We start from the raw sequence: 12,428 nt of genomic DNA, 5'->3' as shown, positions 1-12,428 counted from the left end.
TTAAAGTAATAGACGAATGGTCTAGAATCAGAATCAGAATCAGAAATATTTATTGTGCAAACTGTGTAGGTACAAGAATATGACTTAAGTACATTTTTTGATGAGTATCAACAGTTTTACCCTTCTCGGGTATACAATTATTTTTAACTTAAACTAGGTTTTAGTATTTTATCTTAAACTATATTTTAATATACATTTAGGTTTACATAGTTATAAAATTCTTTTAAATTATAGAAAACTTTGTCTATTAAAAAGTTTTTTAAGCATCTTTTAAAAGTATTTCCTTCGAGGCTTTTTATTTCGTTTGGCAGATGGTTGAAGACATTAATAGCAGATATGAACGTACTTTGTTTATATATTGAGGTGCTAGTTCTCGGAAGTACCATATTGTACTTATATTGTGATCTGATATTTTCTTTGCATGAACGCTTTGTGAAATATTCAGGGTGTTTTTTTACAAATTGGCTTAATTCTAATATATAAATACCGGTAAGGGTCAAAAAGCGCTTCTCTCTAAACACTTCACGTAGCGATTCATCCATGTACATTCTAAAAACAGTTTTTAAGCATTTTTTCTGCAATATAAATGTTTTATCAACATCAACAGAATTTCCCCAAAAAATTACTCCGTACGTCAGTAATGGGTAGACTGTTCCATAATATGCACTGATAACAATTTTTTCGGAGCAAGTTTCTGACAATATCGATAAAGCATAGCATCTACTAGAAATTTTTTTATTTAGCTCATTTATATGTGCCTTCCAATTTAAATGTGTATCTATTTCAACGCCGAGAAAACTAACATGGCTTACGTCATCTACTGACGTATTCGCATTTGACGCTACAATAGATTCAGGCACAGTTTTATAATTTCTAAATTGTATAAGTTTAGTTTTATCTAGGTTGACACGAAGGTTAAGACTGTTTAGCCATTTTAAAATGTTTGTTAGTACACTGTTTATATGTTCTTGCATGTTTTCATATGTATTTTCATTTGAGAACAAAAGAGTAACGTCATCTGCATATAAAGTACACGGTACGTCAACTATATTTGGAAGTTCATTTAGGTATATTAAAAATAGGAGTGGGCCGAGAATACTACCTTGGGGAACTCCAAGCTGAACTTTCTCAAATGATGACTGTACCCGTGCAACTGTTTTTGTCTGAGCATTGTAACTAACAATTTCTACAGCTTGCTCCCTATTGTACAAATAAGTGTAAAATAGTTGAAGAGCATTTCCTCTTATTCCGATATTTTCAAGCTGTTTTAGAATAATGTCAAAGTTTACGCAGTCAAAAGCTTTTGACATATCGATCAAGAGGGAGGCACAAAGGTTTTTGTTGTTTACACTCTCCCAAACAAGCTTTAACGTTTCAAATATAGCTGTTGTAGTAGATTTCCCCTTTTGAAATCCAAATTGGCATGAATTCAGGATTTTATTTTGATTAAGAAATTTAGTTAATCTAATGTGTATTACCTTTTCAAAAATTTTAGAAAAAGTAGGTAATAAAGCTATGGGTCTGTAGTTGCTCAAGTTGGTTTTGTTTCCTTTTTTATAGAGTGGTTTTATTATTGCTTTCTTAAGGTCATCGGGGAATATTCCAGTTTCAAGCGTTAAATTTATAATGTGCATAAGAGGGTCTGAAATGTAGTCCACAGATGATTTAACTACTTGAATTGGTATATTATCGTGACCCGAGGATTTTTTATTTTTTAAAGAGGCCACAATCTTTTTAATTTCACTAGTATCAACCGGAGTCAAAAAAATACTATTTGGGATACAATTTAATTTATATTTATATTCTTTGGGGTCAAACGTATTTAATATATTTTGGAATGTGTAATGTTTATTAAATGCTTGTGCTATGTCTTGAGGGTTTTCAAATGTTGTTCCATCTTTGTCTATTTTCGTTAAAGTTATTGGTATTGTATTTGTGGAACAGGTATTTAATTTAATTTAATTTAATAGTCCGACTCGCACTTGTTTATCTAGAGATAAACAAGTGCGAGTCGGACTCGCCCATGAAGGGTTCCGTACCATTTATGACGTATTAAAAAAAAACTACTTACTAGATCTCGTTCAAACCAATTTTCGGTGGAAGTTTGCATGGTAATGTATAACATATATTTTTTTAGCTTTGTCATTCCGTTATTTTAGAAGTTACAGGGGGGGGGGGGACACATTTTACCACTTTGGAAGTGTCTCTCGCGCAAACTATTCAGTTTAGAAATAAATGATATTAGAAACCTCAATATCATTTTTGAAGACCTACCCATAGATACCCGTATACAGATACACGTATGGGATTGAAGAAAAAAATTGTTTTTTAAATTATGTGACGTATAAAAAAATACTACTTACTAAATCTCGTTCAAACCAATTTTCGGTGGAAGTTTGCATGGTAATGTATATCATATATTTTTTTTAGTTTTATCATTCTGTTATTTTAGAAGTTACAGGGGGGGGGGGGGGGCACATTTTTCCACTTTGGAAGTGTCTCTCGCGCAAACTATTCAGTTTAGAAAAAAATGATATTAAAAAGCTCAATATCATTTTTGAAGACCTATTCATAGATACCCCACACGTATGGGTTTGATGAAAAAAAAATTTTTGAGTTTCAGTTCTAAGTATGGGGAACCCCCAAAATTTATTGTTTTTTTTTTCTATTGTGTAAAAATCTTAAAGCCGTTCATAGAATACATCTTATACATCTACTTACCAAGTTTGAACAGTATAGTGCTTATAGTTTCGGAAATAAGTGTCTGTGACATAAACGGTCAGACAGACGGACATGACGAATCTATAAGGGTTCCGTTTTTTGCCATTTGGCTACGGAAACCTTCTTCCCCTAGACTTAGACCCCTATTCGATTTGAACGATACAACACACTGTATGGTCTAAGATACGTTATAAGGAATATCTACCTTCATATATGTTATTTTCGTGTGATAAGAAATAAATTATAGGATAATCTTCACATGACACATTGCAAATAGTAAATTAAGTTAAAAATGAAATACACAAGTTTTTTTATATCAGTTTAATGGTTTGTTTAGTTTGTTAATTGTTGCTAAATTTCGGTGTCCCATAAGTTTCATGAGGAATACCCTGTTGGGAAGAGATCACGCTCTGGCCGCCCGCAGGGGATATCGTGGACGAGAACGCGCCGCTGCTGCTGTCGTACCCTCCGGTACCTGAACCGATCTGGATTGGGGCAGCAGTCGATCCTTGGTAACCCGCAGTAGATGATGGGTAACCCACGGAGCTAGTTCCAAAGGATTGAAATCGGGAACCTGATGAGCTACTCTCATAGGATCCTGATGATTGACCTACAGGTCCACCGCTGGTTTCGTACTGAGATTGTTGTGTCGATTGAGAAGTTACCACTGATTGCGGTACATATTTGACATCTGCGATCGAATCTAGAGTACCGCCAGAATGGAACGCACCCGCGACATTGACAGACTCTTTCCCACTGTTATACTCATTGACGATGTTGTTGATTACAGCCTGGCTGTCTTCTTTGCCCTTATATTTGATGAAGAATACCTCTGGTTTAGATGGTGGCTTCTGTTCAATTTTCGGGACAACAATGTCATCAGCTACCTCTGGATTTTTAACTAGAACGTATACAATAGTTTTCTCTTCGTTTTGTTGTTGCACGGGTACAAATTGTGTAGACCCGACAGCAGGGGCTGGCGTCTTGATGAAGATGATCTTGTAATGTTTTTGAGGTGCAGGCAGGACCACTGGCTGACGGGGTCTGGGTAACTCTGTTTCTTCAGGGGCAGCGTGAACATAAAAGTGCTTGAAGATTTGAGGTGCTTGGTGTTGTACTTGACTATGGTATTGTTGGTAACTCCCTGTGTTAGTCTGGTATTGGCTTGACGATTGGTACTGATTGAGGCCCTGAATACCTTGGAGCGACCCACTTGTTCCAAATGATCCACTAGTTTGATACTGGTTTCTAGTAGAATCTGCCCCAGCATAGTTTCCGCCAGTTTGATATCTAGTGTTATCAGTCTGGTAGCCCGAGCCAGTCTGGTAACCACTTCCTGAATGATATCCGGTACCAGTTTGGTAACCCGTGCCTGACTGAAAAACGTTGCCTTGATATCCAGCACCTGCGGTCTGAACTTGGCTTGGGTATCCATTCTGCAAGCCCGCAGAGGTTTGGTACACGTTTGACGCAGACGTCTGACCTGTGTAGCCAGTGTTAAAGCCACCGTTGCCGCTCGAAATGCTGTATGATGGGGTGCCATACGATGTCTGTATTTTGGGCGGGCTATAATGGTAGCCGAGACCAATATCGGCTGATGCGAGCCCTGCCACCGCAAGTATTACCTGTAAAGAATAAATAAAAAACACTATAAACATTAGTTTTATAATAATTTCTTATCCACGATGAACTATGAATTAATTTAATTTAAAACAACAGTAGAATCAATTATAGATGAGTATGAGGTTTGTGCGGTTTCTGATAAGTCCGAATGGCATGCGAGCGAGCCGCTGCATCGGATCGTTGACCACGAAGCAGCCAGTGTTGCAATGCTCTACCACGTTCCAGTAAAATGGGATCTAGTTACTCACATCACATACCCGGTCTGATGCAATGTAACCGTACTTTAAGCTAACATATTATTTTAAGATGTCGAATTCCAGATTAAAGTTCAGAAAAAAGCGACAATTGCCTTATTCTGAGATTTACTTTTTTTCTGTTGATTATATAATAGCTAAGCATATAACGTGTGGTCAATTGTAAAGCTCAGTTCAGCCTTTCATACAAAGTTATGCGTAATTAACTCAGTGATTTTTTCAAAAGCGCGTGTAAGTAGATAATGTAACAACCAGTCAATTAATTCGTAATAAGCTGATGTTATTGTAGTGCATTATTTTGTGAGGTACATGTATCCGGCATAGAAAGTGTGGGTGCAAGGTCAATCTCACCCACGCCTAATGCACGGTGTCGCGTGGATTTTTCGAAGTGCATGATGCGTTGCGTAAGCTCCGCGAGAGCGATGAACTTGAACCATCTAGGTCGTATCTTCCGAGAACCACCAAGGCGACGATGGTGTTTTGATTTCATTGTTGTATGCAGCTAAGTGCTTGCATCCAAACATCATGATTGCATTTACATTTGAGTCTAATTGTAGAGGCATATATAGCACAATAATAAAATAATAAATATTTGTTAAATCAATATGAGAGAATTTACTTATATAGTTGATGGAGATTGCCATTTGAGATCATATGCATAATTTCAAGTGTATTTATGCTACATAATTCCTAGTCAAGATTTATTTAAAATTTAATGATAAAAATATCGACAGAGGACATTGATTAGGCATTAAGCTAAAATTGTAATCACCGTAGATTGTAAGGGGTAAGTTTTAACGACATTCGTTTGTCGCTGTCGGTTCCGTACCAAAAAGGTACAGAGTAGAAGCCCTAAAGTGCGACTCTGTCCGTCAGTCCGTCCGTCCGTCTGACACAACGCTAAATATCTCGAGAACCATTTAAGCTATCGATTTGAAATTTGAAATAGTTGTGAACAACGCTAACCCAGTAGGTCAAGTGGGGTATCATTTAAAAGAGCTCAAATTGTAATTTTTTTTTTCATTGTTTATGGAGGAAAATCTGATAAAAATACCCCCCCCCCCCTTATCTCTGAAGCTTACGGAAGAAAAATTATATAACTCTTACACAATATTCACATTACTATTAACTTTACAGGAAAAATATAATCAGACCTCTATCTTGGTAACTTTTACATTTCCGAATTCTGTTTGCAATTTAAGTAAAGTTACGTGTGTTTATTACCCTTGAAATTTCTATGACTTTACATTACACCTTTTTCAAATATAAGAACAATTTATGAAATCGGTTCACATGATAGAGAATTATCCTCGAAAAACCAACATTGCACATCGCGCAAATGACATAGATGGACAATTTGCCGATAGATGGCGCTGTACACAATTATACTTAGTATAGGTACTTCTGACACAGATTAATAAATAGTTACTACAGATACATCATTCCCATACAAAAGCAAAAATACCTACGCTATAATAGCCTACAAAATCTTAAAAAATAATACCTGCTGCTCAGGACGAGAAGAAATGTACCATAAGTACGCGCACAAAGAGTTGAGACTGTGTGTAGCGCCGTGCGAGTCACGTGCCAATATCAACCATATTTTTATTAGTCAATCAAATATGTTTTCGTTTTATATAGAGTCTGTTCGGAAAGAGAAGGTCGTGGAATGTATGGGCCCAATACATTCCACGACTCTTCTCTTTCCGAACGGACTAATAATTTATAATTTTTATCCCTTCTCGGAATTCTCCGTTATTATTTTTATAGTTGAAAATATCCGTAAATAATTTTAATATATAAATACTCATACGGAAAACAGGATTTGTAATACGGTGCTACCTGGCCATTATGACGTTGAAAATGTAACAAAGAGACGGACAGAATTAATTTCACGTTTATTACTACAATTGTAATGTGTGTAGACATAAAGCTGATTATTATTGACATGTATTGTTACAATTTGGCTTGGCACCGACTTCAAACATATCCGTTGGTAACATATATACTTAAAAAAGGATAATATATTATTTTATTCTTTTTGAAGTCGGTTTACTTTTTTTGTAAAAAAATTATACACCCATCTGCTGCAAAATAATAAATCATTGTTGTCAATAGACCGTCCTTACGAGTACATCCTCGCACCTCCACCATATGTAGATTCTTTTTACACCTTTCCTTAATTATACTACGTCGATGGCAAACAAGCATACGGCCCGCCTGATGGTAAGCAGTCTCCGTAGCCTATGTACGCCTGCAACTCCAGAGAAGTTACATCCGCGTTGCCGACCCTAAACCCGCCACCCTCTCGTTGAGCTCTGGCAACCTTACTCACCGGCAGGAACACAACACTATGACTCTGCAAGTAAATTCAACACTCTAAGCTTAAAATGTGTTGGTACCTGATACGCGTTACGCGTATACGTGATTTAACCGTAGTGGTTAGGTAGTCCAGTAGGTTTCACGTAGCATGCCAAGTAAAAAACATAGAATCATAAAATGAAAATAATACATTAAACCTACACAAGCGATTTAGAATTTCAAATAATAATGAAGTAGATTTATATTTTATTATTATTATATCAAGTTTAACGCGAGCATATATGTTTTCCAAATACGAGGCTACTAGTCGCATTACCAATTACCAACAATAATATTAGTAGATAGGATTATGTATTTATTGTTATCCATCAAGAAATATTTCACCACCCGCAAAATAGTGATCGACGCGATGCCTATTGTGCGTAAAGAGCATTTTCAATTAGGTGTTGTCACTGCCAACAATGAACAGGGTCTGTCAGTACAATAATAAGAAAATATTGCTATTTTGTTGCTTAATTCATTCCTAGGTCAACTACACTTCATCATCTTAAAGTTCCGAAGTTACATATTATTTGCAGCTATAAAGTTTAGCAGCGACAAAAGTTGGAAAAGTTCTAGGAAATTTCAAGAAAATTTCACAGGGAACAAAGTAAAATTCTATTGTGCAAATTGATAATTTCGATTCCTATACAAACATACATATAAGAAGATTCCGAAATGTTTAAAAAGTAATTAGGCAAGATAGAAATAGAAAATTGAACCGTCTGTTTCGGTTTACGGTTCAATTTGTAATGGTTAATGGTCAAATGTAATTAACATTCGACCAACACTGGTTGGTTGGCCATAACGACTACCAATGCAAGGATGGAAGATAATCCGCTAATCTCACAGCGCGGTTTCCGTGGACGATGACTCGCGAATGCGGTGCGGCGCGGCGCGGCGCGGCGGCCTAACGGCATTCGGAGATCGCCCACGTAGGACACTTCCATAGGTATCAAAGGATTGAATTCACCCGCGCCGCGCCGCTTCGCGTTCGCGAGTTATTCGCTCAGGTAAGACACTGCCTTAGTTGCAGTAAAGTGCGTTAGCGAGGGTCTCAGTTTCAGGTACCTAACTCGGGCATTTTGCTTTTGTATAACAGGATGTTTTCCTCTATAGGTCGCAATTCGTAATCGATTTTCGTTTTGTGACCAGATTCTATGATTGATCATAACTTTTCTTACGACCCAGTTATTGTTTTTTTTTTATAAAGCGGTAATTGGCATTAAAGACTGAGTTCACTATGATAACGACTCAACGAACGAAGTATTTTTCACTATTAAATTTTCTTTGCTTGATGAGAGGTCTACAGCTCACAGCTACAGTTAAATATTCAAAAGCTCCAAGCATAAGCAGATTCATAACTAATATTAAAATTTACAAATGCTTAACTTAAATGTCAAGTTCACAGGCTGTGACCTATCCGCCTGCACTGATGATGTAAACATTATGTCACAGCGTTTATCATTTTCCAGGGCTCTACTAATAAGCTCCATTTCAATTTTAAAACACAGCTTTAGGTATATGGTAACGTATACTAGAATAATAACAATATTTAGATCCTATAAAGTGACTGCAGAATTTTGTTTTTAGTATCACTTTGCAGGTAATGTAATGCAGGTAAAAATGTGGAAGAGTACTGGCCAGTCAGTAGTACTGGCTGAGCTTTCTTTGATAAAATAAATGTAGATTTAATTCATTCAAGTGTAAGGCTTATAGCAAGATACGATTATTTATTTAAATACACGCTCGCAAATGCCCGCTTCATGTATCTAACAGCTAATTTACCTGTATTTGCATTTCGTCAAAATGCGAAATAACATACCTAAATGCACAATGTATAAACTCGAGAGTGATCACTGTCTTAAATATTTCGGTTATACAGGGCGTTTTTTTTAACGGGGAAGAGTAGAGTGATGACACCAGCCTTGGACAAATTGAATAAACATTAATGAATTACTTTCCAACATAGTTTATTTGTCGAATAAAAAAGGTACAATAGGCTTGATGATAAGTTTTTATTAATGGTATCAGTCGATCAGATCAGACCGGCTAGCATAAGTTGCGTTCTCTCGCGCGACTCCATACATCTAGCGCGACTTCAAATATGGACTCGCGCGCGAGAACGCAACTCATGCTAGCCGATTAGATTTGTTTTGAGGATCAACTACTAAGCAAAATGAAAGGTAGAAATGACAGTCTAAGTCTGTCAATCGTACTTTACTCAGGAAACACCCTTAAAAAAAACTATAAGCGATTCTGACGTCATGATCACTTGTTGAAGCCGTCTTGAAGTAGGTAAGGAAAACAAGAAAATTACAAATTTGACGGTGGAATATGGCGTTAATGTATATAGTTACCATCTATCTATTGTAAGAAATCGAATAGTACCAATATTTTTTTACTTTTTGGGAGTTGAAAAAAAAACTTAAAATTTGACACTGAGGTATTTTTATTGTGATAAAATGCGTGTTTTCTAGCCATTTATTATATATACTTATTTTTTTATTTAGCTAATTTTTTTTTAATAAAATTCAGCATGTGTCATCAATCATCATCCTTATATTATGTTCGTATATTCGTATTATTTATTTCTTATTTGGTTATATATTTATTTTGCAACAGTCTATTTATAAATGGTATATAGTATGTATATTACATTACGATATATTATAGTAATAAAACTAATAAAGAACAACGTGTTCATTTAAAGTGTTCGGCACTGGCACGGTCACCGTATAATGACATAAGCAAAACTGTCAAAGTAACAATTCATTTATTGTGTAAACCATTTTAGTACCTATGAATTACGGTAGAAATAGTGACCAGGGCCTCCAGTGCCCAAGGCTGGGATCGAACCAGTCTTTTGCATGCGGCAAACGCCTTAACTACTAGGCGAACCTATTATAGTCACGGCGATATGGGTCGAAATTTTACGAGTCTCAGCAATCTCTTAAAGGTTTCGCCGCGAATGCCGAAGACGCTGACTCGATCCCAGCCTTGGGCAATGGAGGCCTTTGTCACTTTTTCGTTTAAGTCATCTATCTCAGTATATAATTTATATAATAGTACGTATTTCTACTTACACATATCAAAATATTTTCATAAGTAAACATATTTAGATTTGTTTCCTTGTATTTTCAGTAGATATGGTCAACATTATTGTAACAAAAAGTTTGTCAAAGAAAAATAAATGAAATAAGAGTAAAATTGCAGATAAGAACAATACAAATCTGAATGTTACGTAAGTAATTTAAATATTGCACTAGATACGTATAATCAGTGTCAAAAAATGACAAATGTTTTGTTATTCTATCTACCCTACCTTCGTCAGAAACCATGGCTTAAGATTATTCAATCAGCATGTTTGAAATACTAGGATGTGCATTTTGCACACGTAGATAAATCGTGCATAAATTAGGTAGAATGCCTTACAAAAACAGCGCATTATTTTAATAGGTAAGCTATAAATATCAACACGGAATCTATTTAGCATAGCTAGACAAAATATTCAAATCGCCATGCTAAGCATATGATTAGTTTCGCGTCTGCCTTCATGATATCATTGATATCACACCATTTGATTTAAAATAAAATAAAACTGGTTGGCATCCGTTTCGTTGCCCTTAGAGTTGGAATATAAATATTATATATACATTTTGTTTCTTTATTGATTAAACCGAATTTGTAAGAGATTAAAGAAATGAGATAATAGTTTAATTGGATTGATGAGGCAAATGCTAAATATTACATGAAATATGATTTTTAATCAGCATTAATCTCGGAACTTCTATCTTAACACTTCATTACTACTGATTGTATTACGGGCAGGTTTCCACAATTTGACGACTAACGCCTATTTTGCATGTTCACTATTATAAACAAGGTATCTCCTTTAAAAAAGTATTGCAAATGGTCAGTTAACTGTGTAGACCATAGTAAGTATAAGTGCAAAGCGAGGAATTAACTGATGTATTATGCATATTGTATTGTATACCTATGCTAGCTCTTAGAGGTGTAGACCTCGTGAACCCCCAGAATTTTGCCACTTCGAAAATGTTCTAAAAACAGAGACGACAAAAAAGCCATATGAACAGCGAAGGTGCTTAGAAATTTCACGAGAATCGATTTAGAAATGCTACATGTAGAGTAGAACTGGACATTTCAAAAGCTTTTCAGAAGCTGAAGCGGAGACGAATCGATCGCTCTTCGCGCTCGTTTGGTCATTAAGAAATCGTTATATTTTGGTTAAAGCTTGGTGCGTAGTATGACTACTTACTGTTATAAATTAGATTGGTACATAATACTGCTATAAGAAGCCACGCGCTAAGTGTGATTGTGATTTTTTTTCAGCATTCTTGAACGTAATGTTTAAGAGGCCAGTTTCATTATATTACTCAGTCCTCTTTACAATATGTAACACCATTTATTATGTAACAAAAACACTTCAAGTATTACCTACTATTGTCATAGATACCCAGCTGTTTTTAAAATTCGTCTCGTAAGGTTCTACTGGTTACTAGACGTGCGCGTATTTAATGAAACAGTCGCGTTTTATATTTTTAGCCCGGCCTAAATTTTATTCACACGAAACTTTGGAGTTTGTCAGTTGATAAAATTACACATTCTACAGGTTTTAGAGTCCATAAAATTACTTAATAATGCAACTGTAATAAAACATTTGTGACGTTTTCAACCAAACGGTAGGTACCACATTGAAACTATGTGGAAATAGCGCGTTATTGATACTCGCCAATAAGTACCCATTTGGTATAAAATGTCGCATTGTTTTAGTGTAAAGAGAAACAATAAGAAACCTTCACCTTAATCAATAATCCTGAAACCATTTTAAGTCATCACTCAGATAAAAAAACAACATCCTTTTGGTATTCGGTCGTAGGCAGATTTTTCGGTGAAAATTCCGTGAGCGAAGTAAACAAAGGTTACGTACCACGAACATTTTCATTGTGAGGCGGTAGTCACCACGGCCCCCAAAACTGGCGATGCGTGTAGTGTCGCCGGGTCCGGTGGCTGGGCGCTTATATACCGGGGATCCACCGGTGGTCCGCGACGCGCTGACCGCCGACCAAGGTTATGTCAACGGGTTCAAGCTATCGGCCACTCAATAGCTCCGAGACATTGTTATAGGGAAAGAGTGAAATACTCGTACATGTAGTCGATTTCCGTTTCTATTCGTTACTGTATGTTATGCAGACAGACACATATATTATGTATTTATCGCTCCGGTTTCAATATTTGAATATGGGTTGTTATAGAATACGTGACATTTAATATGTAGGTATTGAAGAAACTCATCCAAATAAACTGAAAGACCTTTCCTAAGACGCCATAGGTTCAAAAAACGGATTTTAAAAATGTCGTATCGCTCTTTTGGATCACAATACGGCTGCCATAAAGGGCCTAGCAGGCTAAGGAAGGAGAAGTGGCCCCTGTGACGAATATCGGATT

General features: G+C 36.1%; 1 protein-coding gene across 1 annotated transcript; it reads right to left on the bottom strand.

The window, feature by feature from the left end:
* Positions 1 to 2,471: 2,471 nt before the first annotated feature.
* On the bottom strand, positions 2,472 to 12,098 carry LOC133515346 (uncharacterized). Its single transcript, XM_061847873.1, has 2 exons — positions 11,911 to 12,098; positions 2,472 to 4,346 (listed from the first exon to the last, which is right to left on the bottom strand). The coding sequence occupies exons 1-2, from the start codon at positions 11,923 to 11,925 to the stop codon at positions 3,063 to 3,065; spliced, it is 1,299 nt and encodes a 432-aa protein (XP_061703857.1). The 5' UTR covers positions 11,926 to 12,098; the 3' UTR covers positions 2,472 to 3,062.
* Between the last annotated feature and the right edge of the window lie 330 nt (positions 12,099 to 12,428).

Source organism: Cydia pomonella, chromosome 1 (genome assembly GCF_033807575.1).
Source record: "Cydia pomonella isolate Wapato2018A chromosome 1, ilCydPomo1, whole genome shotgun sequence".
Taxonomy (NCBI): domain Eukaryota; kingdom Metazoa; phylum Arthropoda; class Insecta; order Lepidoptera; family Tortricidae; genus Cydia; species Cydia pomonella.
This window is presented reverse-complemented; position numbering and strand designations above follow the sequence as displayed.